Raw genomic sequence first — 27,354 nt, 5'->3', positions numbered from 1 at the left:
GCGCTGCCCCCGGGCCCGCCGCGCTGGAGCCGCGCCCGGGGCCCGGCGCCCGCCTGAGGAGCCGCCGAGGAGCCGCCGAGCCTCGCCATGAGCCCCTGGTACGTACCAGCCTCCCGCTGCCGCCTCCCGCGCGGACCGGGCCCGGCCAAGGGGGCTACGGGGCGGGTGTCGGACCGGGGGCTGAGGGGGGCGCGGGAAGTTTCCTCAGGGACCTGTTGGCCGAGCGGCCGCGGGTTCGCGTCCCCGCCCCCGTGGAGTTTTCCTCCCGTGCCCGTCCCTGCCCTGCTGAGGACGGTTTGAGTGAGATTCCTCTCCATGTAGCAGGCGCTGAGTGTTTGAGCAGTGCTGGTGGGTCTGGTTCCCTCTTGGAGCATTCCCTGTAACAGCATTCCCTCTGGATTCTTCAGAGCTGGCAGGTTTAATGCCCGCTTAGTGCCTGACGGGGCTCCGTTACCCTTTAAAAATAGGCGATATTTAATACCAATGATATAATCAATGTTTTCGTGCCTCAGAGAGGTGATATCCATTTAATTAGCATCCGAGGCTGTAAAAGAGCCTTTGGCGTGGGAAAGGCCGAGGTGTTTGGTGATCCCTGCAGGCAGCACCACACACGGTGGCATCGCTGGGCAGATGTGCTGGGTTTGTCTGTGTTACCCTCGTGCTGCTCCTGCTGCTCTGGCCATTCCTGGGGCGTGTTTGAGAGTAAAGCTGCCCCGACACCTGCCTGGAATCCAGGGCACTGTGGTATTAGATGGAAAAGTGGGGTCTGGGGCAGGAAGTCACAAGGGACAGGCCCTCTGCACTCAGCCCTGGGAGCTGTGCCAGCCCAGATTTCGTTTTGGTATCAGACACTGATAGTTCCTCAGCAGCAGCTGGACTAATCACAGCAGATTAGACGTTCCTTTTCCACCACAGACGCCCTGTGCCCTTCTCGCTGCCGCTGGATCTGCAGGAGCGTTTCAGCTGCCGGGGCTGGGTTGTGTTTCATGCCCCCCATGTTCCTAGAACCCCGCTGCTGCCCGCAGAGGCCATGGAGAAGAGCTTGGAAGCCAAGTCCAGCACCAGCACCCGATTCCTGTCACGACACTGCCTGGGAAAAGCTGTGAGGGAGCTGGGAATTGTGCAGCTGTTCTGCCTGTGCACTTGCCTGTGTGCCTTGTGCTCCTCAGCAGGTGAGTCTGCTGTTCTCTCTGGGACTGGGAGTGTGGTTCTCTATGGTATTTATCCCTCTCGCTCGTTTAAAATATTCTGGAACTGAAGTGGTTTGTTACAGACACTGTAGCTTTGTTTTTCTGATTAATTGATTTTTTAAACAAAAAAACCAAAACTGTGGGTTTTTTTAAACCAAAACCAATCCAAACCTCACCCTTACCAGTTACTAAATGACTTCTGTGACGTGTACCTGTATCTCAGAGAGAGCTTTCCCTGACCCTATTTTCTTTGCAAATGGAACAAAGCATAATCTGGAAAACATTCTAAGGAATACTCACAGCAATTTCGAAACGCAGGAATGTTTTCTGGCCCTCAGATGTTTAAACTCTCTCCCCAAGCACAGTGTGTCAATAATCTTTATTTGCCTACAGGCAACGGTTCTGTTTGTTTCTTTTATTTCCTGCTCAAACTTGAGTGAGCAACCCCCTGCTCAAGTAAATAACCAAGTTAGTGGTTTGGATGGAGGTTTTCCTAATGGATTGTGTGGTGTTTGGTTTGGGAAGGGGGTTTTGCTTTGTTTCCCAGTGATGTGGATGTGTTCTCCAGGCTGTTGCAGCATCCCTGTTGTCTCACTGGACCTTCCTGGACAGTTCCCAGTGGCAGATTTAATTAAGCTAGAGAGCTGTGTGACCTTAATAAGCTTATTCAGTACCTGGAAAGACATATTTGTGTTCCTGATCTTAGCAAAGGGTTCTGAGCACTGTGTGCTTGGATGGTGCATGTTGCCTTGTCCTGTATGCATTTCCTGTCCTTAGTAATTTCTTGGAAGTTCCGAGTTGGAGCTCCTGTGTCACTCTTAGAGGGTGTTCTGGAACATGCTGGTGTGTTTGAGAGCTGTTCTGCTTGGGAGAGTTAAAACCGGGAATTGTAGAGTCGTTAAGGTTGGAAAACACCTCTGAGATCATCAATTCCAACCATTAAATGAAGGGGAGTTCCGTTAAATTAAGGCCGTTGCATGTGCAGGAATAAACACAATGATATGGACACAGTTCCCCTGATGGGGACACTTTTTCCATTGCAGAGTTTTTGTTATTTTGGGCTTGTTTGTGTCGCTCAGGCAGTGGAGTGTGTGGAAGTGAGGAGGAGTTATGGCTGCCCAGAAAGGAGCGTGGCCGTGTGCAGTTACGCAAGGGGAGCTGTGTTGACATAACTGGCTGACGTGTGGCGGGTTTAAAAAGTCCACCGAGTCGAGTCTTTAATCATTAATCTGATATCAGGCAGGATCAACCGCCTGAGCAGGTCTGTGAACCTGAGATTATTAATAGAAGCTGCTCCCGTGTGTTCCGTTCCCCTGCTGTTCGGCTGAGCTGGGAGCTGCGTGCCTGGGACAGCAACTCCTGAGGCCCTGGGAAGAGCAGTGTTTTCTGCACTGATAGGACAAAAACACTGTGCAGGAGTGACTAAGCACACCCACTCTGTGTGTGTGTCTTGTGACTTGCGTGGTGCTGGACTTGGGGGACGTTCCCGCTTTTCAGAGATTAAATGAAATTCCTGCTCTCCAGAGATGAAGCGCAAGTGTAGGCTCAGGAGCTCTGCCTTCCGCCGTGGCACTTAGAGCTGCCTGAATGTTTGATGCCCACCAAAGACCGTGAAACTTGAAAATGAGAAGTGAAAATCAGCGTAGCTCTGTGGAAAATGCACTTCTGGAATGCTGGGCCGGCGTGTTGGGAGTTGTCTGTTCACTCCAGTCGTTCCTGAGAGTTATTTGAATTTTAAGCTGTCTGTGTACAGCAATTCAGAAACTATATTGGCTAATTTCAAATAAACACACCCCAGCTGGGCGTTAGCAGAGTTCTGGAAACGAAATCTGGTGAAAATATTATTCAAATCTTGTTTTAGCAGAATGCTCTCAGCGTGGTAGTGTTGTGTCATCTGGGCTAAGTCGAGGAGATGCTTATGGGGATTCAGGCTTTACATTTTAGGGGAATAAATACAATACTTGTGTTATGTAGTGACAAGGGGTATCTTCCCAGGGAACATTTTTCTCCTAAATATGCCCCATTCTGTGCGTGCTCCAGTTCTAAGCCTGGTACCAGAAACTGCTGCTGAATTTCACTGACTCTGTATCAAACCTTAATTTGAGTGTGAGCCAGGGCTGACATCTGAGGGGAGGTGGATGAGCAGTGGTCGAGGAGGAGGGATTTTAGGGGTGTGGGGAGCAGCCTATGTGGGGAGTGCACAGGATATATTAGGGAAGAGTGCTTCACCTTTAACAGAAAGTGAGGTTTTTAGGCAAAACTGAGTTTGAGTGGATAAGATCCTCTTGAAACGAAGAGGAATGGTGTTATTCTTGTTTTTGTTGTTGTTTCTCTGAGTGTGGAGAGTGTGTGTGTGTACATACACATGGGTTTGGTGTGTACACACATTCCATACTCCCTTCCAATTCCAGACCTGATTCCAGATTTTGATTTAAATTCAGACTTTAATAGTTTCCCATTTGTGTTGTGTTCAAGGATTCCATTCCTGACAGGCAGGGAGCCAGATCTGGAGCATGTTCTCCAGCTGCACTACTCCCAGTCCAGCAACATGGTTTGTAAAGTAATCTTCCAGTGACCTATTATCCCTTGGATGCTGAACACAGCACAAGTGTAACAGTCCCATAGGTCATTAGGCTATTTTTAGGGAGTCCTTAATCTGCAGAGCTCTGAATTTTGGAAGCCTTTAATCCACTGATCCTTGCAAGCACTCTAAATTTTCATGCTAAGAAAGAAAAAAAAACACATGCAAAGCAGTTGCTGCTTTACTGCAGAGCTGAGGCCTGAAGTAACTTGTCCCTTAACAGAAATTATGTCAAATGTTTGGGGTTTTGTAATGAGAAGCGCTATGGTGGAGCAGGTGGTGAGGCTGTTCTAGAAGGTGTAGCAACTTCCCGAGTTTACCACGTTCCTCCAGTGCCCTCTTGACACGAGTGATGAGAATCCATTGTCACTGCTTTAAAGGACTGAGAATTGTGTGTTTGTCTTCCCCTCCATTTCCCAGAAGCAAAGTGGAACAGGTCGAAGTGTGAGCCGGGGAAGATCCTGCTCGGTGGCCGTTTGAGATCGTGGGCAGATCACCACTTGCAGCTCCTGGAAGGGTTCCACACCCTGCAGTCCTGCCAGGCCGCCTGCTGCCAGCGCCCCACCTGTGATGCCTTTTGGTTCTTGGAGAACATGTGCATCCAGGTGAACTGCACCGTGCCTGGCACGTGTCAGCCCGACAGGACCGGCCTGTCGGACTCTGCCTTGGTGTTTCTAAAGAAAGCAAAGAGCACAGAGCACTTGTTAGACCTCTGGATGGAAGGTGACGTGAAGACCTCGTTTCACAAGCGGTTGGACTGGGACGTGCCCGTGCAGAGGAAGGAAAGACTGCAGAGATCGTTCCAGAAGCGGAGCCTGGCGGGTGGCAGGGTGGAGTTCCTGAGCAGGGACCCAGCTGGGAGCTCCAGCAGATCCAGCAGCCGCCGGAGCGAAGCGAAGTGCTTGAAGGAGCAGGTGCTGAGGCACTTTGTGGCAGCCAGGGCTGCTCCTGAGAAAGAAAATCAGAAGCAAGAGTTGCTGAAAAATGGACAGGATCCAAGCAAGCAGAACCCCAAAAGCCCGTTCCCTGCCCAGAGCAATAATGCCAGCAGGTCAAGGGATGCCGACGGGGACGTGCCCCAGGTGAGTGGGATTGCTGGGGCTGCCTGGGGCAATCGTCTGGCTTGAGGTGGAGTTTGACTTGAAACTGCCCAAGGGATGGGATACCTTTCCAGGAGACCTGTGCTCAGCCTCCTGTCAATTAGGCAAGGCCAGCAGTTTATGGGTTTGTTGGGTTTTTTGAGGGTGGAGTTTTCCCCTCCCTTTTCTTAGCTGGAATAAACTGTCTTTGGGAAGGTGCGGGGAGATGGGGTCCATGATAATGCCTATCCTCTGTGTAATCACACAGCGTGCTTGCCAGGGAAGAAGGAAAAAGTGGGATGTGATGCCAGTGGGAAGTGTCTGGGAGTTAAAAACTGTTCCCTGTAAAAGTACCTCTTTAGATCCACACAATAAAATAAGCTGTTTTCCTTTGAGTGCTGAATTGAGGCAGTTAAATATATTATTTTACAGACTCATGCATGAGCTCCCAGTGCACTTTGAAGTCAGTCTGCTTGCTTGAGTTGTCCTCTTACTGCCAACTTTTTTGTTCTCTTTTTGAAGAGTGCTTCAGTTTCTCAAATCCACCAAAGCTTACCTTGGCACTGGGTGAATGAAATCAGTTTAGTCTCTGCTCCAAACACACACAGTGTTAAGCCAGTAAATCTCTATGTTGAAGAGAATTTGGCACATTTGAATTGTTAAGTGATGTTTGTATTTTTACATCTGTAAGTAACTTTTTGAGCCTTATCATGCAAAAAAGCCCATGCACTCGTGGTGGTGAAGTAAAAATAATTTTACCTGGTGAAACTGTTCCTTAAATAGCTTTTGATAGATAGATGTGACTGAATTCGTTTCTCCCCCTTTATTCAAACCTTGGTTGCAGGTAGGGCTGGGCCTGGCCTGAGCCTCCACCCTGGAGCAGGATGTGGCCAGGAGCCAAGGGACAGAGCTCCAGGGCAGCCTGGCTGGTGTGTGAAATCAGGCACTAAAACTTCACAAATGTTTGATTTTCCAGAACCCCACAGCATTTAGGGCTGACTCGAGAGCTCAGTTTTCTCTCTCCCCTGCAATGCTGCAGCCTTTCCACCCTCCCTGTTCTTTCCTGCTGTATATATATATATATATATATATATATATATCATATTTGAGCTGTGCAGGGTGACCCCATTCTCTCAGCTGTTACACATGTGAGGAGATGTCTTCGCAGCCACTCTCAAATGTCTTCTCTTGCTCTTGGGTAATGGCTCTTTTATCTCCCTGCCTGTCAGCACTGCATTTTGAGTTGTCATTATTACTGTCCACTGCCTGTCTAGTAAACTGGCTGCAAATATTGAATTACATGGAATAATCAGTTTCTGAATATTGCTGAGTATCCAGGATTTCTCATCTTTAGGAAGTGCTCCCGTTGTCATTAGTGTGCACTGTTGGGTGTGTGCTGGGGAAAGGTTTTTATTTTCTCTGATGATTTTTGCATTTCAGAAAGTCCACATCTCTTGCAGTCAGATTTTTAAGGTTTAGGATAGAATTGTTGAGGAAGTGGAAGAATTAGAATATCCACCTGGGCTAATTCCTGGATTATTGAACCATCCAACTTCACCTGCAAGATACAAAGGCAGCTCTGCAGCTGTCCTTGCACTCCTGCTCCAGGAGCAGTTTAATTTAGGCCAAGGATATAACACTGGAGGCTGTGTTCTTGGGACACAGCCAGCCTTGGCAGGAGGGAGGCTTTCCAGGTCAGGTTGGTTATGGGGCAAAACAAAGTTACACTCCTGAAATCAGGAGAATTTGGCCCAGTCCGTGGAGGTGAGTGCTGGGTGTTTAGTTCTGTTCTTTGGGAAGGTTTGGAAGATGGGGATTGTTCTGGATCATGCTGACTTGTTCATACCTGGGAGCATCAAACACCCGAAGTGGGAAGGGACATCTGAAATCCAAGTGGCTCTTAACTCCTCCCTGAAAGGGGAGAGAGAAATGAATATGCATGTTCTCCCTGCTGTTGCTGAGCACTGAATGTGTGGAAGGCAGATCTTTTCCTTTGCTCCTACAGACTCAGGGAGAAGGCAAGGCAAAGGTTGGGGAAAACATTGCCCTGGGGGTTTAATTTTGCTCTTGCAGTTGTGGTGGCTCCTCAGCCATCCACAATGGCATTGCTAATGTGCAGTGAGCATTAATTTGTGGGTTTGCTGTTCCCCTGCTTTGGAACCAGGATAAACCACAGTGCATCATCAGCCCTTAACTGAGGAAGAGAAATCTGTGCTTTTCCTTTAAAGTGAGTGACATTTTCCAGGCGCTTTTTTTCTGCCTCGTTGTAGAATTACTTGTCGATTTTAAAATATAGCAGCACGTTTAACAGCCAGTCAGGAGAGGTACAGAAGGGCAGCAGTGCTGGTGAGCAGGGCTGCAGCAGCACTGCAGCAGCTCTGCAGGCACACTGGGAAAGGCTGCAGCCAGGAGTGTTGCAACAGAGGCACAGAGCTCTTTGCTGCCCTCACATCAAACCCCCTGTTGGGCTCCTGCTGCCACACTTCCTGCTAGTGCTGGGTGCTTTTTAGTCCACAGGGAACAAGGAAAGGTCTCTCTTCGCTGCCAGCACTAACTAATGATTTGTGACATTACCCTCGTTTTTGTGTCGTAAGAGTCTTCACAGACGTGGCACCATCTAAGCTGAAAAGAACCTATTTTGTAAATTCAGACCAGACCCATTTAAATTAAAAAAAAAGAAAAGGGAAGAAAATTCTAGAACACAGGTATTTTTCTCTCAGTTAACCTAGGCTCAGTGTGGGTTCTGCTGCACATCCCACTCTAGTCCATCTTACAGACACAGGACTCTTAGACAAGGAGAACAGGCCATTTGTGCCAGGCCAAAGGCATTTAGGGGTCAGAATCAACAGTCAGCATTCACTCAGGCCAATGTGCTACTTCTCTCTATTTTCTAAGCTAATAAGATAGGACAGCTGGCAAACTTCTAGTCTCCTTCTTGTTTATCCCCAAGAATGAAATCCTGTTCTTTGCTTTAAAGAATTCCGAGTTATGGAGCAAAGATAAGAAATGTCTCAGCTCCAAAGCATTAGAGGCATTTTTGACTGTTATGTTGCCCCAGGCAAAGCTTATCTAATTCGAGCTCTCCACAGACATTTGGCTGTCAATTCATCCTAAGACTTTTGGAAGGAAGAGGATGTCTCTTAACTGTAAAGTTAAGAGGGGGTTTTTCAGGCATGAGAAGTGAGTTAAGGAAGCCTCCCAGCTCACTGGAAATACTACCAAGCAAAGTGGGGGCTCCCGTGTGGCCAGTGGGTGGGTGTAGGTTTCCAGTGTGGTGCCTGTGACTGTTTTTCATGTGACCCTTCTGGGTTGATTCTTGAGAAGGAAAAAGGGTTAGGGTTCTGTAGTAGTAAGAAATCATGCAGATTTTCTCCTGTGCCATTCCTAAAGAGTCTGTCTCGTGTCTGAGTTCCTGGTGCCCTCTTGTCCTCCTGCCGTTTCCAGCTTTATCTTGGTGAAAGGGAGCTGGCCAGTGAAGGGTGGGTGGAAGATGATACAGCTGGGGACAGCCAGCTGCCCTGAGGCTGCCCATGAAGAGCAGCCTGCCAGACTTTGCCTGCATGGATTCCAGACAATCCACACTTTTGTTAAAGAAAGCCCATTAAGAAGTAACCAAATAAAGAAAAACAGCTTATGTCTGTAATACTAACAAACAGCGTTTGGTTTGTTGCTTCATAAAGCTCAGATGTTAATCAAACAATTGGTTTAAAGTCTTAGACTGAAAGCGAGCTGAGATATGGCAAGAGAAAATTATTTGCCCAAGGCTGAGAAAAAAAAACAACAACCCTGCAGAGAAGCCTTCAGTGCCTTCCCTGCTGCTCCTGGCGTGGCTGCTCAGTGTGGGCACCGGGGCTTTATTTTTACAACCAACATTTAGTGTTTTCTAAAGCCCAACCCATTTACTGACCAGGATGTTGCCCACCACGGGCTCAAGTGTTTTCCCAGTTCCTGTTTCCTGGACTGAGTGCCAACAAGCTTGAGAGTATTTCCTCCAAAACCAGCTTTTGATCACTCCTCTAATGGGGAGTAGTGGTGGGAAATTCAGCTCCAAAGCACTTTCTGAGTCAAAGACGGTAAATTGCTCCATTTTAAATATTTAGCAGATGTTCTCAGAATAGAGTTAGAGCAATGAAATGTGCTACACACATGGACTTCATGGTGGAGGGTAAACTGTCAAGAGTACTGCCTGTCAGGCGAGGAGCTGGGATGGGGCTAGGTCCCGTAAAAGGAATTTTCTGATGAAAGAAAGGAAATTTTTCCTGCCACTCTGCTCAGTTTCAATCAAGTGGCTCGTCCTGTGGGGACGTGAGGAAACTTGGTGCCCGCCGGCTGCACTGCCTGGCCCAGCAGCATCTCCTGGGGCCTGCAGGCAGGGAGCTGTGTCGGGTCACCTTGCTTTGAAGAAGGATTCTGAAATTAATTTCCTCTTGCTGCAGCCATCCCATTATTACCTAAAAAATGCCATTGCAATCCTCCTGCCTCGTGCTGGCCAACTGCACGGCTTTGGGAGACGGAAATCGCAGCCAAAATAAATGAACTCCAGTTCCTGCTCCCCTGTTTTTGGGGTCTGTCTTGTCCCACCTCTCTGTTCTCTTCTCTCCACTCAATGCAGTTTTGAACATGGATCTTCTGTTTTATTTGCCACATCAACAGCCTTGGCACTGCTGTAGTTAGATCTGGTGTTAACTGGTGTTCAGCTGAGCTAGAAGTGTCCTGTTGGCTGTGGAGGAATAACGTGGAGAAACAACTCTGAAAAGGAAGCAGTAAAAAATCCTGCTTCTGGGAAAAACAAACCAGGGACTTTTCAGCCTCCCTAAGTGAGGAGGACCTAGAGCTGACGTTCGATGTTCAAGTCAAAATAAGACAACTTTTTCCTTTACAGATGCCCCCAGGAACATCTGCACCAGAACCATCAGCGCTGGCTACGTTCTCCAGTCCTGTGGCCCAGGGCTTGACATCTCCAGGGAAGACTGAGAAGCCTGGGCAGCCCAGTGATGCTGCCCTGGCCCAGCCTCAGCCCTCCGAGGCACAGCCCACGCTCAGCCCCGTGCCGGTGAAAAGCACAGCTAGGACACAGGCAGCTACTTCTGTGCCAAGTGGAGTTCCCACGAATGGCAGCGTTCCTACAGCCCAGAGCAGCACCGCTGCGTCCCCCAGCGCTGCTGCCACCACGCCAGGTGAGGACACGCAGGGCTCCGGCACGTGCCACCTCGTGGGGGTTTGGTGACGAGCCGTGGCACCGTGGGAAAATGGGAGATAGCTCTGGTACCTTGGAGAAAGCACTGGGATCCCTGTGCCAGCCCACGTGCTGGTCAGGCCCCAGTAACTCCTGAGGGCTGGGAGTGGGACTTTGGGCATCATAAATCTGTCTGAGGACAGCTGGGGAGTGATGGGGATGCCTTAATTCCCAGAGGGAAAGCCGAGAGGTGATGCAGGGCAGAGTCCTGGGAGGTGTTCTTCCAGCAGCTTTGGCACGCTGCTGTCTATCACACCGAGCTGAAATCTCGAAGTCTGCTCAGAAAGGGGGGTAGCTGATTATTTTCTGTCACTGCACAGCTCGGCCCTGGAGAACAGTGTGCTTGGCTGCCAGCCCACGCTGTGCTCTGCAGCAGAGGGATGTTTCTGTTCACACTGCTATTTCCTAAAACAGGCTGGGGAAAATGTATGAAAGCCAAAATGCCCTTTGGCAGCTCTGTTCCCTCACCCAGGCCATCAGCTCTCCCTGCAGGGGTGGAATATGGACAGGGAACGGTGTGTACTGGTCGTGTGGTGGCTCAGAACTCAGTTAATCCAGTTTGCTGAAGGGTTCACAGCTGAATTTCTTTTGAATTTAGGGTTCCTTTCCCTTACAAGGGAACAAGTGGAAAGTGTAAGAGAAGCACTGAATGCAGAGATGTTCTTGGCAGGAAGCTGATTGGCTGCTTGTGCTAACAAGTAATATATTTTTTTAAGGGCTTACCCCAGTTAAAACTGGAAAGTATACTTTAAACATCTTCATTGGCTTGTGCTGGAAGAATAACATAGCCAGGGCCTCCTGGGTTTGCTAGCCAACGCAAAGATGATGTCAAAGGTAGTTTTGCCAAGGGTTTTTGTCTGTTTATCTGGGTTTTGGCTTTATTTTTTCCTACTGAGATCTGATTTCTTTTTGCCATGGAAGTCTTTGCAGCTGAAAGACTGATGGAGCTATAATGTCCCACAATTTGCAGTGCTTGAGAGTGGAAAAAAAGATGGTTAATTCCAGTAGCTAATGAACATGGAAGATAGATAATAGATAAGTAGATAGATAATAGACAATAAAGATGGAAGAAAGGCTAAATGTTTAAGGACTTTTTCCCCATCTTTTTTCACTTGAATTTTTTATGCCTGTCTCTGAAACATTGTCTTTGACAGGGTCAAACTAGGGAAAGCAAGTTTACGTCTTGTTTTCTCTACATAATTCCCAGGCCCAGTAATAAAAAGACAAACATAAAGCAAATGGGAAGGGGAGGGGAGGATGAGGAGGCTGAGAGGTGCTTTTAAGAAATGTGTTCTACTTTCTGGTTACCTTAATGCTGATAAAAAGCAGAAAAGGTGTGTCACCAGCCACAGTTTTCAAGGTTACTCTGTAGGCTTTTGAAACAAACTACCTGTCAACTTATTTGAAATGGAATGGCAAGAAAATTCTTAAGTGGGGGTGGAAAAGAAAATACCAATAAAAGGACCAGGTTTGTATTTTGAGCTTCCATAGTCAGTGTGGCAGCTATGCAGGTTTTAAAAAATTCTCTTAGCCCTCAAGCAGTTCTTCAGAAAAGAAATTCTTGCGGATTCTTCATATATTTGTGAAGCTCTGGAATTGCAGTTTGGAAACAGTGTTTGTCCTGCTGTGTCTGCAGCCGGGTTCTGTGCCAAAAACCTGTGGGGTAAAACCACCCTCCCCGTCCTGCTGGACCTGGGTGAAGAGATTCCCCTGTGCAGGGCCCGAGGGTCACGTTTCAGTATCTGCAAAGAGAGAGATGACTGAATAATTTGGGACCTGTCTTAAAATTATAACCCCCCTTTTGGATTAAGAAGGAGAGCAAACCCTGAAACGGGAGCTGTGCTGGGGGACGGGGCGTTTACAAAATACACCACTGGTAGCTGGGTTTTCTTCCATAAACTCTGAAACCAAAGTGGGTTTATGCATGCACCTAATGTCTTTCCCGTTCCTGTTCCAACGGTGTGCTTGTCCCTGTCAGCTGTGAAGGAGCTGGTGGTTTCTGCTGGAGACAGCGTGGAGGTGACCCTGCCAAAGAACGAAGTGCAGCTGAACGCGTTCGTGCTTCCCGAGCCACCACCTCGTAAGGCTTTCCTGGGAATCCTGCTAAGGGCTTGGAATGCGAAATGGAAAACAGGCCTTACATACACCGTTAAATAAGGACAGTCTTGAAGATGCCTTTTGTCAGAGAACGCTTCGCTGTAGAAACTTTTCGTTCTCTGTGATTACCTCGTGGTGCCTCTTAAAGAAAATAGTGAGACACAAAAAAGTGGGAAGGGCTACAGAATCATTAGGTTTGGGAGATGGCACGTTCTTGGAGTGGTGTGTGAGGAAGGCAGTGGATCTTCAGCATCCATTCTTGATATTTGCTGACAGGAACTGAGCTGTCTTAGCAAGTGGTCCCTCGTTTGGGGGCTTGAAATGTGCTTTGGGGGGTTGGCCTGCTGAGGAACACATTTCTGTACACTGCTCATTTCATCATGCAGATTGTTGGCAGGTATTTTAAAGTTCTTATCTTAACTCTGTGCACAGTGGGAGCTGCAGAGGAGAGGCAGGTGTGGTTGTGTTGTGCAGCAGCAGGGATTGATTCATTCCCATTCAAAAGCCAGTGTTACGTTGTGTCTGCAGGATTTGAGGCCATGATAAGGCTTTTCTCTCTTACTATCCTGGAGCTGTGATTGTTCCAAAGCTCTTTACGGCCTTAGAGGCTGAAAGATGGGTTTTGGCTCCAGAGTAAATGAGTTTAGAAGCACAGATTGTCTCTTTTCCTGGGTATATTCCCAAATAGCCGCAGCCCAAACTCCAGGCTGTCTCATCTCTCCATAGTGCAGCAGAATGTGCCTTGTAAATGTTTAATACCTTTGCAGTTCTTTAGCATGGCAGAAAGGCAGGCTTTGAAAATAAACATCTGGACCTTTTTTTCTTAAGGAACCACATATTCCTACGAGTGGGAATTGATTACTCATCCAAAAGACTACAGTGGAGAAATGGCAGGGAAGCATTCCCAGACCCTGAAGTTGTCTAAGGTAAAGCTTTTGCTTCTTCGTATCTTGTTGTGTTAAACGCTAAGTGGAGAAGATGGGAACCCTGGCAGACAGGAAAAGACTTGTATGGGATTTCAGGATGAATAGGAAATTGCATGATGGGCAGGCAGCCAACATTTGACTGCAAACCCTCTTCTAAGGCTCTTATAAAAAGGAGATTGATCTGGCGTGAGGGAAAGAATCGATTGATTTCAGGATGTAACAAGCTGCCTACAAGCAGTGTGACAAGGCTCACAAATGGCACAATTTAGCAGGGACACAGGGGTGGGAATGTTCCTGGAACTGTGTGCTGGTCTGGTTAGGTCTGAGCCTTGTACTGCCCCCTGAAGAGGGGACTTGCTGCTTCCATTAACGAGTACAATACCTTGTAGCATGTCCCTGGCTCTGCTCTTAGACAAACTCCACCAGGGAAAGGGTTGCCAGTCCCTGCACACGGGGATTCTTAACAAGGAAATGGCTTTAGTACTGTGAATATACAGTTCTGTGTTTGAGACATTCGTCTTGGATCCTGCTGCACTGTAAAAAAAATCTCAAATGCAATCTGCTAGTACAGATTCCTGTAGCCAGACAACCTGAACTAATCTCTGTTATCTCTCTTCTGTTTGCCTGTTGTTGCTGGAAAATAAAGCTTGGCTGACAATCCCATGGCAGAGGGAAACATGAGTCTTTTCTGCATAGCCATTGTGAACTAAAACACATGTAATGCCGTTTTGGCCTGGAAACCATCCTTTGCTGTGCATGCAGAGGCTGAAGGATAATTGTTTGGGTGCTCCTGTGCCAAAGCACAGGAACTTGACCTTCCAGTAGCTCCTGGCAAGGTGCTGCCAACCTGCAGGTAAACAATCCTTTGTGTTTGCTTCCAGCTGACCGTGGGTCTGTACGAGTTCAAAGTGGTCGTCGACGGGGAGAACGCACACGGAGAGGGATACGTGAATGTAACAGTGAATCCAAGTGAGTGGGGGACTGAATCTCTCCTTAACTTCACCTGTCTCTGACGAGCCATGACATTTGTATCATGGAGTTTGTTTATTTAACTGGACTGTGGTTTAACACAGTGAAAATTCGTTGTGCTCTCAACTCAGTATATATATATGTCTGTCGGGATGAGCCTGCAGTGCCCTGGTAAAGCTGGGTTGTTGTTGCAGAGCCCCGGGTGAACCAGCCTCCCGTTGCCATCGTGTCCCCACAGTTCCAGGAGATCTCACTGCCAACCATCTCCACGGTGATTGACGGCAGCCGTGAGTACCTGCAGCTTTAAGAGCAGCTGTAAGGCTGGGTTGTGTGTTTGGTTTTGGCCTGCCCTTTGCAGAAAGTTTAAGAGAAGCTGTGACAGTTCAGTGAAAAGAATCAGCCTGTCCTGCCAGGAGAGGGGAACACACATGACAGCACCTCTCTGTGTTCCCTTTCGAAGGGCACTGGCCTGAGCCAATCTCCTAAATAAGGAAAAGCTCTAGAGGTTGCTGCTTAGGACAAAAAAATAATTACTGCCAGTCAAAATTACTGGGCTCTTGCCTTAAGCTTCAAACATGTTAGTTACTGACTTATCACCTTCAGTAATCCTGGCCTGCACTAGAGCTTTTCAGGAGTTTCTTGAAATAAATTCAGATTGTCTGACCCCCAACTAGCATTTGTTACAGTTTTGGGTGTCTGAGCGTAACTAAGACTCTTGGCTTGGACCAAAAATGCCTTTGCCCACCAAGCCCAGGACTGAAGTAGGGACTGACCATGTGGGGTCTGAGAAGCAACGTTTTCCAGCTCCTTGTCTGTGTGTTTTCTTCCCTAATTAAACCAGAGAGCACTGATGATGATAAAATTGTCAGCTACCACTGGGAAGAGCTGAAGGGTCCCCTGCGGGAGGAGAAGGTTTCCAGTGACACTGCCATACTCACACTGACCAACCTGGTGCCTGGCAATTACACCTTCAGGTAGGTCACACCCGAGCAGTTCTCATCTCCTGAAAGTAAAATGGATGAGATTCCTGAAGTGTTCAGCTGGTTCAAAAAAAAAAACCAAAACCAACACAAAACAGGGAGAGAACTCCATTTTGTGATGTTCTCTCTGCTCCTGCACTTTCAGGTAGTTTTGTGGCTTTTCACTTCAGGAGAGATAAGCTGTCCAGCTACTTCATATTCTTAACTTGTAGCCCTGGTTTAAGATGATGGCAGAAGGGAAGGAATGGTCTGTCAGGCTGCAAAATGTCTCTTTAAATGTCAAGTCTAAACTCTTTGGGTAAAGGCTTAGGCAGAAATGCAGTCTTCAAATCCAGTGTGTTTGGCCCAGATAAGTGAATGAGGCCTAATGGTTTTATGCAGTAGATAGCAGCTGATTTTACCTTTGTGTTTGTTTCTGTGTTTTTCCTTTGGGCCTGCGTTTTGGTGTGATGTCCATCACTGCATAGCAGATGTTTGAAACAAACCAGTACCTATAACTGAACTTAGCAGTTGGTGTATGAACTAATCAGATCCATGTTCAGACCTAGGTTTAGCAAAAAAACAGCTCTGTTTTGTGCTACCAGGGGGGAGAAATGCTGAGTCCAGGCCACTTGTGGATTAGTAATGAACTTCTGTGTTTCACCTTGAAATGCTCGGCAGATTTCAACCGACAGATGGATGTGACTGTTGAATGTCTTGCATCACTTTGAGGCTGATAATTGGGCATTTGGGGCAAGTTTCTGTTCAGAAAAAGCCAAGTGGCCTCAAACTACACGGTTTTGAAAAAAATTACTATCCTGCCTTTAAAAGTATCTAAAGTTCTAACTTGTGTTGCATTAGAGGTAACCCCAGCTAGTGTTGTGTGTATTGAGCTCACCACGAGCTTTCACTGCTTTCTTTTTCCCTCTCTTCAGTCTCACAGTCGTGGACTCAGATGGTGCCAGCAACTCCACCACTGCCAACCTGACTGTGAACAAGGCAGTGGATTATCCCCCCGTGGCAAATGCAGGCCCAAACCAGGTGATCACCCTGCCCCAGAACTCCATCACGCTCTACGGGAACCAGAGCACGGACGATCACAGCATCGTCAGCTACGAGTGGCTGCTCAGCCCCAACAGCAAGGGCAAGGTCATGGAGATGCAGGTCAGTGCAGGTCTCTGTTCCACCTGGGTTGCTCACTAGCTGGCTTCTTACCTGTAATCAAACCATTTTTAGTTGACTGTCAGCAAGTGTCTTTTGTAATCCTACAAAACAAGCACATGATGGTTAAATACATCCTTAAAATTAAATCCTCGTGAAGCTGGTATTGGCTTCCTGGCTGAGCTGGTGCACCAGCCTAGCCCCTGGTTTCCACTGGCACCCTATTTTTCCTTTCTTCAGCAATGCAGTTTTAAATCCTGCTGAAGAAGGAGGATTGAGAGAGATGGGAACTTTTGAGTTGAACTTCGGAGTCTAAACTTTGCTGATGTTGCCCAGACACTCCTCAGTCCTCAGTAGTAAATGCTGGAACTTGTTTCCTTGTCATCATTTTTCTTTTAAAGATTATTACTACTGCCAAATGTATAGAGTCCATGAATTGGGTTCACAGTGTGTGGGATTTGTACAGGGCTCCCCAGGGTTTTGCTGGAGTTGGGAACTATTGAATCCCAAAAGGCCTGAATGCCTGTATGGCATTACTCTTGTTATGTCCCCCAGCAGTGTCCTTGTAGCTGTGCATAAATTCAGCTGTAAGAGCTTTGCATACTCAAGTGGCACAGTCTCCTGCCCCCATAGCAGGAGTTGGTAATAACCCCCTGGAATCTGCTGGTAATAGCTATTTTAGAATCAGAGTCTTCTGAGTGAGAATTGCTTTTAATCCATGAATATGTTTTCTCTCAGGGGGTGAGGACACCAGTCTTGCAGCTCTCTGCAATGCAGGAAGGTGATTACACCTACCAGCTCATAGTGACTGATTCTGCTGGCCACCAGTCCACTGCAGAGGTCACTGTGATAGTCCAGCCAGGTGAGCTGCCTTTACCTGCCTTTGCTGCTTCCATTCCAGGGGTTAGAGGTGAGCAGCGATCTGCCAGCAAACTCTGGAACTTATGGTAGCTCTGTGCTGCTTTCAGAAAAGCTGCTCTAATTTGGGACCATTCTGGGCTTGGTATTTTGCTGCTAAATGAGCTAATATTTTACACAGTGTAATCTACTTGATGTGGTCCCACCATAACTGCAGGATTGTGTTTCCGAGCAGCTGCCCACAGTGCTAAGTCCTGGGACAGGGGCAGGAAAAGTGGAGCAGTGCTTATAGAATGAGGGCAAAATTCAGAATAACTAGACTTTTGTCTCATTTTACTGCACATGTGGGAATGAAATGCTGTTTGGAATTCTTCACTGCTTCTAACCTCACTATTGAAGTAGAAGGTAGTGGGCAAGAGAGATACTGGGGATCACGGCAAAAACTCTTAATGGTTGGGTTTAAAGCTCCACCTTTATGTGTATGAAAAATATTCCATCCTCTTTCAGAGAACAACAAGCCCCCAAAGGCAGATGCTGGTCCAGATAAAGAGTTGACTCTTCCTGTGGACAGCACCACTCTAGATGGCAGCAAGAGCACGGATGACCAGAAGATAGTCTCCTTTCTTTGGGAGAAAACACGGTGTGTATCACCTTCCAGAATGTTCTTGTGTGTCCAGATCTTTCATTTCAAACAGGACACACCCCCACACACCTCCCTTGTGTTCAGTCCCAGTCACATTGGGCCTGACAAGCTTTGCCAGTGACCTGAATGAGACAAGGATTTATGTTGGATTGGAGAGAGGTGGAGTTTTGTTTGAGCATGAGAAATAGCTTTGCCTTCATCTCTAGGCCTGACTCCCACTCTCATGGTGGTTGTGGCTCAGCCATGTTCTTCACAGCAGTGGAATTTGGTCTTGATCTCATGGAGAGACTGACTCTTGTAATCCAAGAACTGCAGAGCCCCTGCACTCGATGCTTTTGCAGTTTGTTGATGCTTTTGCAGTGTTCTCTTCTCATTGTTGTGCTTCTCTTCAGACTATAAATTCCCTGAAATGCTTTAGGGAATTCAGAAAAAAGCCTGTGAGCAACTTGCAGTAGCTTTTTCTGTTTGCTAATGCAAAGCCTGTGCAAAGCTCTTATAAATGAAGGACTATTTTTGCTCTACACCTTTCTTTTACAAAATTGACTCATCGTGCAGTTCAGGAGCCAGTTTTTGGAAAGATCCACTTTTTGTGTTAAACCACCAGAAATTATGCTTTCTGTTGTGAATGCTGCACTTACTCTTTGTGTTATCTTGCTGTAATTGGAGAATATTTGCTTTTTTTCATGGACGCTGTATTTCCAGCCATGTGTCTGTTGGCGTCCCCATAAACTCTGCTTGAGCCTGAGCCTCCTGTTTGGAGTGAGGCTGCCTCCCCTGCTCTGTGCAAAGTTTAAACTGAGCAAAACCCCCGAGAAAGGTCAAAAGCTGAACAACTCCCCCTGTGCTTTGGTTAGGGGTCCAGATGGTGTGAAGCTGGAGAACGCCAACAGCAGCATTGCCACTGTCACAGGCCTGCAGGTCGGGACATACGAGTTCACTCTGACAGTGAAGGATGAGAGGAACCTGCAGAGCCAAAGCTCCGTCAACGTCATCGTCAAAGAAGGTACATCCTGCCAGGAGCAGAGCTCAAGTGTCTGGGCAGTTCAGCAAAACCTGTGCTCAGAGGCACAGTAAGAGTGAGGAATGGGGGGAAATAATGTGGAGAGCACTGACATGGACTTCATGACTGTGTCAGAGGTTTGACTTTTCTAGAGGTGGAATATCTTCAGCTCAATCATGCAGTGTTTCCCTTCTCTTCCTTGGGGCCAGACAGGGATTTCTGATTTACACAGGAGATCTAATGCAGTAATTTCTGATTGGGCATAACCAGACCTTTCTCCAGCTGCTCTCTCTCTGTTTATTCAGAGATAAACAAGCCGCCCGTTGCGAAGATCGCTGGTAATGTTGTCATCACCCTGCCCACAAACACAGCGGAGTTGGATGGATCCAAGTCCTCGGATGATAAGGGGATTGTCAGCTACTTGTGGACACGGGATGAGGGCAGCCCTGCAGCTGGGGTGAGGTTCCTTCTGCAGAGCATCACAGAAGTCTGTGCAAGGTAGCACTGACTGCTCCTGAGGAAATGTAAAACTCACTGTTGCACTGTTATCTTGCAGTGATATCCTGATATCACTAGTATGAGATATATATATATACCATGCTAGTTTGGTCCTTTGTTTCCTCACCCTTGGTTTGTTCTGCCTTCCAGGAAGTCTTAAATAACTCAGACCATCATCCTGTCCTCCTGCTGTCCAATCTGGTAGAAGGGACCTACACATTTCACCTCAGAGTAACAGATGCCAAAGGAGAGAGTGATGTGGAAAGGACCACAGTGGAGGTCAAACCTGGTGAGTCTGGGTTTTGTGCTGTGCTGTGTTTGCCTACAGTCCTCTGGATACAGTGTACTGGGATTAAAATGCATTGTCTGGTCCAGCTCAGAACTGCAAAAGTCAGAAGTTTTGGGGGTGTGATTCTGTTTTCCTGTAGTTCTTCGGGGCTGGTTCTCACTGCTGGATGTTGCCTGTGAAAGTCAGGCTTGCATCCCTTCCTACAGTGCCATTCTGTAGTGCTGTGTAAATCAGAAACATTCTGGAAAGGCACTGAAAACCTGCCTTCTACCCAGGCTGTTAAATAGAAACTCTGAAGATCTACATTACCTGCGTTTTCCCTAGATCCCAGGAAAAACAACCTTGTGGAGATAATTCTGGATGTTAACGTCAGCCAGCTGACGGAGCGGCAGAAGGGGATGTTCATCCGGCAGATTGGGGTGCTGCTGGGGGTCCTGGACTCGGACATCACAGTGCAAAAGATCCAGCCCTACACTGAGCAAAGGTGGGGTTCAGCTGGGAGGGTACACAGGGGTGGATTGCACGAGGGTTTGGCAAACCAAGGGCTCTTTCCTCTGGGGAAGCAGTTTGGGACAATCAGAACATGTGGGGTTCTTGCTTAACATTGATATTCCTGCTTGCTCGGGTCAGAGTTGCCAAGCAGGTCTTGAGTATCTTTCCCCTCTGGAGATGGTGCATTGTCCTTGAAAACTGCTGCTGCTAATGTCTTTTCCCCTCAAACCTGTGAAATAAGAACTGATCTGATTTGGTTTTGAAAATTGTGGAGAATGTCTGAAGGATGTTCTGCAGCTGTGATTTATAGAGGTGGTGTGTAACAATCCCTTTCACCCTCATCTTCATGATAACATGGTAGTTCATAGAATCACAGGATGGCTTGGGTTGGAAGGGGCTTTAAAGATCATCCAATTCCAACCCTCCACCGCAGGCAGGGACACCTTCCACTAGTCCTACATTAGCTTTGCCTCCTACACAACTACTTCAATTTAAGGTACAAGAAAATGTTGAAAGCCAGTGTATTTTTTTGTTTGAAGAGATGAGGAAAGCTAGTTTTGATTGCTGTTTGGCTTACAGTAAAGTGCATCTCTTCTAAACACTTGGAGGTTGGCTGCTGGGCAGGGCTGTAGGTCAGGGTCATGTTGCCTGCCTGGATGGTGGCAACAACCCACCAGTGGCAATCTGTTGAAATAAGTGCAATATTGCACTTAATTTTAACCAAAAGTGGAGTAGTTTTACAGTAGCTAAAGCACTGAAGAAGATTTAAGGGGCAAGCCTAGAGTCCTGCAGCAAGTCAGCAATAAACCTGCTGTTACTTTACATTTCCCTGAGTGCAGAGATGTATCGATTCCTTCGTGTCCACGTGGCCTGATGTGGCAGGGGAATCAGAATTCATTGTCCGTGCAAACCTGGAGAGCTCAGAACAGAGGAGCCAGCACTTTCTGTTGTAATGTGACCTCTCTGTCTCTGCCATCACCAGGCCAGTTGCTGGAGCTCAGTGCTGAGCAGGTAGATGAGCCCCCAGGTGTAATAATGTCTAAGGATCCCACAGAGAGGGAGGGAGGAGATGGTGAAAATGGCAGGGCCTTAAAGTTTGGGGATTTGGTGCTTGGTAAGAACATGAAAAGGTGTGCTTGATGTGCAAACTCAAAACCAGTCTAACCTGGCTTTGAAAATATGAATGGATCAGATGTCCTGAAGGGTTTTCTACTGCAGGATTAGGTCTGCTGTTACTGCTCTCCAGTAGAGCCAGAAGTCCGGTCTTCAAAAAAATTTAGGATTCTGAATTAGTCCCTCTAATGACAGACTGGGGAGTGTGGCTCTCCACCTGATGTTTGGAGAAGCAGCAGATAATCACTTCTGTGTGTCTTCCAGCACGAAGATGGTGTTCTTTGTGCAGAACCAGCCTCCCCATCAGATATTCAAAGGACGAGAGGTGGCCTGGACACTGAAAAACGAACTGCGGAAGCAGCAGTCGGATTTCCTCATCTTCCGGGCCCTGGAGATTAACACAGTCAGTAAGTGAGAGTCTCTGGGGGACACACTAACGTCTTTTCCCTTCTTCTCAGCTGTCTGACACATTAAGGACCTTCATGGGTGCTAAAAGCACACACGTCCCACACGAACTTGCACTCGCTGCAGGAGCTTTCGTGTCAGTAAATGGGAAACAGGAAAATAAGGCTGTTAGACTATAAATTAATCAGTTATTCATCAATATTCACTATTCAACTTATTATATGGGGTTACTTGTAGTGGTGTTGGGAAGGTAAAAATTCGCAAAACCATATTTATGAAACTAAAATACAGTGTTAATGGACTACAGCCACTGAAATGAGTGTCATCCTGAGAACAATAACCTGCCCATCTTGGTAGCTGTGAACACTCTCATTTCCTGTGCAGCACATCCATCAGTCTGCAGGAAACATTTCCCTTCTATAATTTTTTTTTTACATTACATTAGCACTGTTTATGAGCACAACCCTGGGAGGATCCTTTGCTAATCAGTTAGAGACTTTAAACTAGAATTATGTAAAGGAATTATTTTCAGTATTTCAGTAATTGTTGATTTTATGATTCTGTGGTCTTCAAAAGCCACTTTTCAGTTCTGTTTGGTCCCTTTGAAGGACCTGTTTGTTTCTTGTCTGCCTCACGGGCTGGGTTTGAACGGGAAAATCAAAACCTTGTTTAAAAGCATTGACTTGACAAATATACAAATTCTATAACTTGTATATCAAAATCAGGATTTATTGGGCAAAATATGTGTTATGTCACTGGTGAAGTGGGACATTTTAGTTTGGCATGAGGCCCAGGTGCTTTGTGTTTTGATTTGTTGTTTGATTATAGCCGGGCTGTGAATGAACTACAGAGGGGCCAGATTCAAGCTGGTGCTACAGGGGTGGGCTGTATTGAACTTTTTGCCTCACCTGTGAGTCACTTAGTTCACCGTGCTGGTTTTGGTCCCCAGCCTGCCAGCTGAACTGCTCCGAGCACGGGCGCTGCGACTCCTTCACCAAGCGCTGTGTGTGTGACCCGTTCTGGATGGAGAACTTCCTGCGGGTGCGGATGGGCGACGGCGAGAGCAACTGCGGTACGGGAGCCTCCCTGGGAGGGCACCTCTGAGGAGCAGGCACTGTTTGAAACCCAGGCTGGGCTCCTGCTGTCTCCCAGTTCCTCTGGTGTGATGCCCACACAGGGGGACAGCCCCTACCTGCTCCCACTGCTCGTTCCTTGAGGGCAGGTGATGTTTGGTAGGGGAGAGACTCTTCTTCAGAGCCTCCCTGTGAAGACTCCCTAAGGGTTGAGTCCATTCTGGATGTATAAACCACAGTTCTTTTCTGTCATGCCCATACAGGGGCAAATTTTATAAACCAACACACACTAAAACCTGCCCAGTGAGGATCCATATGCTGGATTTCCAGCCTCTGGCTTCCCAGGGGAAGCTGGTGATGCCGTGAGTGAGGGATCCCAACCTCTAATTCTGCAAAGGGTCAGGCCTTGCCTTTTCTTTCCCTAGAGTAGTCCCCTAAAATGCACACTGCCTGCTGTATGGGGTGCCAAAGCATGTTTATCTCTGGGGTTTGCTTTCAGAGTGGAGTGTGCTGTACGTGATCATCGCATCTTTCGTCATTGTGGTTGCCCTTGGAATCCTGTCCTGGATGGTGATTTGCTGTTGCAAGAGGTGGGACTGAGCCCAAAACCTCCCCTGTATCTGTGCTATCAGTAGCTGCTGTAGGAGGTGAAAGATGCAAACCCATTGTCCCAGCAGGTCATCTGCTGAGCCCTGGGATGTTGGGGTTTATCACTTAAGTGTTTCAAGTCCCAGAACTCTGGGTTCACTTAAAAAGCAAAATTTGGATTAACCTATAAATGTGCAACTTAGCAACATTTTAATGTTTCACTTTGTAATGTGAACATAATCCTAAATAGCAAGTGCTTTAGCTTTGAAGATCAGGGTTGTTTTTCTTCTGGCTCCTTCAGAAATGGACTGGCTCTTAATTCCTTTTCTTCCCCTTCAGACGGAAAGGAAAATCCAAAAGAAAAAGCAAATACAAGATTTTGGATGCAACGGATCAAGAAAGCCTGGAGTTAAAACCAAATCCCAAAGCAGGTAAAACATGAGAGGGAAGAGCTCAGCACTTCCCAGAGTGCTGACTGAGAACTCTTTCCTCAGTGGACTTAAAATCACAGAGTGAAACAAATGGGATGGGGGGACTGACAGAGGGGTCTCTGAAGATCTAAGAGCTTGTTTCAGATCTGTATATGGGGTTTTTAGTGAAGTCATCTAATCTTGGGTTTGGAGATTGGGGCTGAAACTGGCCTGGTCCTGATGTCTCCACTTGGTATCACAGAAGTAGGAAGTGGATGCATTCAGCTGTGCAGAACAGCCTGACCCAGGAAGCCCAGAGCTGGGTCTTGACTGTAACTTCTCCTGCTCTGAAGTTTTCCACTGGGTTCTGGTAGTTCACTTCTTGCCAATATGGAATTCCTTGGCCATGCTCTACAGCAAAGCAGCAATTCAGGGGCACTAAGCATTTCACTAAACTGATCAACACCTGAACTGGAGAGAGTGAGGTTTAATTCTGCCCCTCTCCTCTCCCACCACGAGTGACTTGTTCATAAACTTATTTATTCTTGCCTTTGTGAGCATCAGGCTCTGCAAATTTCCCATTTTAACTCATCCTGTAGTTTCCAGTAAGCAGGTACATTTAGGAGGGAGACCCACGAATTCTTTGTGCTCTTGAGTGGCTACAGGCCCGTTGGCCCATCCCAAAGAGACAGGATTTGTCTTCAGTGCACTTAGCCAGCGTTTTCCTGCCTGCACTGCTGTCCTGAGAGTGCTTGTCTGGTGCTTTGCAGCAATCAGGGAGTTATTTCAGGCTGGAGTGTTTTTATCTGATACCTGACCGAGCTGTGCTCACCTGCTGACTGACCAGGAAAGGAGGGAAATGTGGGAAAGGACGTGCCAAGCACAGCCCCACCAAGGGCCAGGGGGCACTGCAGCTGCTGAAGTGTGTGTTTTGAAAGGAAGTGTGTCCTGGATTTGTTTAGGGGAGGGGTTATATCAACTGTGTGTGGAAGAGAGTCCCTGATCCTTGTTTGCTGGTGGAAAAGAACTGCTCATCCTGGTACTATCCCATTTAATGGTGTTCCAGCAAAGTGAGCAGTGCCCAAGAGCAGCATGGAGGGCATTGCAGTGACAGACTGATCAGCTGTTCCTCCGAGGACCAGGCTGTCCCAACTGCTCAAACACAGATACCCTTGGAGGAAACCTGGGGGTGTTTCCCTCCCTCAGCACCCAACTCTGCTTTAATCAGACCATCTGTCACCTCAGAGCCCACTGTTCGATAAATGGAGTAAATGTGCCTCGCCATTTGCTCTCTGGTAACTAAACTCATCTTGCTGCTTCCGAGGCTGGCTGCTGACTAAAGTCTTTTTCCCTGCTAGGTATGTCCAGGGAGCTTTCTGCTAGCAGAGGAAACGTTACATTTCTCCATTAAGGAAAAGCTAAATTTAAATATTTCCTCTGCTGACAATATAAGTAAATGTCTCTCTCCTGTCCTTGTGCATTAATCTAAATTCACCCCGCTAATTCATCTCTCTTCCCTTGCAGGCAGGAGCAGCAGAAAGGAGAGTAGAGAGGGTAGTGAGATGGCAGAGGTCTTCCCTCACACACCTGCATATTCTCACTCCAGCCCTGAGCCCTCGGAGCGTTTTCTAGGCAATGCCCCGAGCAAGGTCAGGGAGACAGAGCTCCCACACGGACTCACAGCCCCTTCTGGTCACATCATTTGCCTTCCTGCCTGCTCGTTGTGCTTTGTGCTGTCTTGGAGTGTCATTGTGACCTCTGACATGCCAGAGTGTCTGAAACAGGATCGCTTTGGCTTTGGCATCGTGGGGAATAAGAGACACACAGAGGAAAGTCAGACTCGGCTGCCCCCTGGACGTGATGGGAAAAGGAGACTCAGAGGGGATGGAGTAAGGTGAGGTGGTTCACAGGGGCTAAAGGCACATCTAACCCGGGGATGTTTCTCCTTCAAGGTGGCAGGCAGAAAGCCCAGGTCCTCAACACGAGCCTGATGCACTCGGAATCCGAGCTGGACAGCGATGAAGCCATTTTCACGTGGCCTGACCGGGAAAAAGGGAAGCTGCTCCGCAGCCAGAACGGCTCCTTGCGCAACGGACAAGTGACACTCAAAGCCAAGAACCAGAGGGAGGAAATCCTGTAGCTCCCCCTTGGGCAGCCCGTGGGCTGGAGCCCAGCAGGGAAGGCTGCTCCCATCCCCAGCCTGCCAGGGCCTCTGCAGGCCACTTTGTTGGGGACAACGCTGCTAACTCGTTTCACAGAGAATAACTTCGGTTTTGTGGGTTTCTTTTCGTTCAGTTAAAACTGGTTGTACTTGAATTTGAACTTCAAGGGAAATCAAAGGGAGGAGAAGGCAACTGTGAGCCCCAGGAGAAGAGTTGGAAAAGGACAGAGCTGGCGTCCAGAGAGCAGCAGGACAGAACCACTTGGAGCAACTGTGAATGTGCAGGGCCCTCCCAGCCCACCTCAGACTGCAGTGGAGGGAGCACCTGGGGACATCCAGCTCACTTGCCTTGGGAGCTCCTGGGAGAAGGAAGGTCAAGGCTTTGAGCTGTGCTCTGAGCTCCCTTCGGGCTCCAGTAGCCAACCACTGGCTCCTTGTACTGTCCAGCAGCTTTCTTCTCCTTTACTCCCACCTTCCCTAATGGTTTAAGCACTATTTTAATTTAGGCTTGTCCTTTCACATGCACTTGGCTGCTGTTGGAGTGTGGAGGAAGGGGAATGTAAACACTATGGTCACGCTCCGTCAGTTTGCAGGTAGGAGGAGGGTTTTGTGGCTGCTCTAAATCACTGTCAGGCCGCTCTCACGGGGAGTGTTGGGGCCTTGGTGCCTGCTCAGATGTGAAAAGCTGACCTGTGGTAATTGCTCGGGCTGGGAGACCCCTCCTGCAGCAAGATCCTGCTGGGTACCAGAGCTGGGGGGGGGGGGGACACCCACCTTTGGCACCTGTGTCCAAGGTCTGGCTCCATTCCAAAGCTGTGAGATGTTCCATGGCCCCAGCACCTGCTGTTGGTCACCAAACCGTCCGTGGGGCTGGCCCTTAACCATATCTCAGTTAGGAAACACGATATACTCGGGGGTTTTGGTTTGGGTTTGTTATTTTGTTTTTTTTTTTTTTTTTCCTTTAAAATTTGCACATCCCAGGCAAAGAGGGGGGTTGATCTCTGCAGTTCCCAGCTGGCTGCTCCCTCGGGCTGGCAGCTCACTGGCCTCGTGGCGTTGTGGCTGCAGAGCCCTGCGTGCTCCTGTGTGAGGAGCGCACGTGGTGTCCTTTAGTGCTGGAAAAGGGAACTCTGGGTACCCAAGGGCAGTGGGCAGTGCCAGCAGCACGTGTCCCTGCTGCCTGGGCCCAAGGGCAGGTGTGGGGGCTCCTTTCCCGTTCCTGCTCCCTTATCTCACTGTGCTGCTGTCATGAGTTGCACCCCTGTCCTCGGGCAGAGCTCAGCCTTGTGCTGGCATGAAGGATGCCACTGCTCCTCTGGGGATGGGTGGGCAGTTCATTGCCTTTCTTTGTGTTTAATTTAAAAACTGGAACTTGTCTCATTGGCTTTTTGGGGTTTTTTTTCTTCTTCTTTTTGAGCTATGAAAGCCAAAAGGCTTTTAACTTCCTCAGTTGTATTTATATTGCTGCACTACTGATTTGTGTTGAGCTAGATGAAGATTAAACACTATTGAATGTGAGGGAACATTCCCTCGCTGAATGTAGTCGTGGCTGCTGCTCAGTTTGATTTTGGGGCAATCAGCTGTTGCTCAGGCCCAGCACTGGAGCCTCAGGGACCACACACAGGG

The 27,354-nt window shown here is 47.9% G+C and overlaps 1 protein-coding gene across 2 annotated transcripts; it reads left to right on the top strand.

The window, feature by feature from the left end:
- On the top strand, positions 1 to 27,270 carry KIAA0319L (KIAA0319 like). Of its 2 annotated transcripts, XM_027900019.1 has the most exons (22): positions 1 to 98; positions 1,006 to 1,172; positions 4,192 to 4,853; positions 9,733 to 10,027; positions 12,065 to 12,166; positions 13,012 to 13,109; positions 13,991 to 14,078; positions 14,273 to 14,365; positions 14,920 to 15,052; positions 15,973 to 16,201; positions 16,937 to 17,060; positions 17,564 to 17,696; positions 18,554 to 18,702; positions 19,005 to 19,156; positions 19,348 to 19,486; positions 19,811 to 19,970; positions 21,356 to 21,498; positions 22,446 to 22,568; positions 23,069 to 23,159; positions 23,497 to 23,588; positions 25,092 to 25,216; positions 25,520 to 25,685. In XM_027900019.1, the coding sequence occupies exons 2-22, from the start codon at positions 1,031 to 1,033 to the stop codon at positions 25,556 to 25,558; spliced, it is 3,312 nt and encodes a 1,103-aa protein (XP_027755820.1). In that variant the 5' UTR covers positions 1 to 98; positions 1,006 to 1,030; the 3' UTR covers positions 25,559 to 25,685. The 2 variants fall into 2 exon arrangements, with proteins under 2 accessions (XP_027755820.1, XP_027755819.1); XM_027900018.1 differs by lacking the exon at positions 25,092 to 25,216 and having other exon boundaries at positions 25,520 to 27,270.
- The last annotated feature ends 84 nt before the right edge of the window (positions 27,271 to 27,354 follow it).

This window comes from Empidonax traillii, unplaced genomic scaffold (assembly GCF_003031625.1).
Source record: "Empidonax traillii isolate 1590-97213 ecotype Southwest subspecies unplaced genomic scaffold, ASM303162v1 scaffold700:size438121, whole genome shotgun sequence".
Classification (NCBI taxonomy): Eukaryota; Metazoa; Chordata; class Aves; order Passeriformes; family Tyrannidae; genus Empidonax; species Empidonax traillii.
This window is presented reverse-complemented; position numbering and strand designations above follow the sequence as displayed.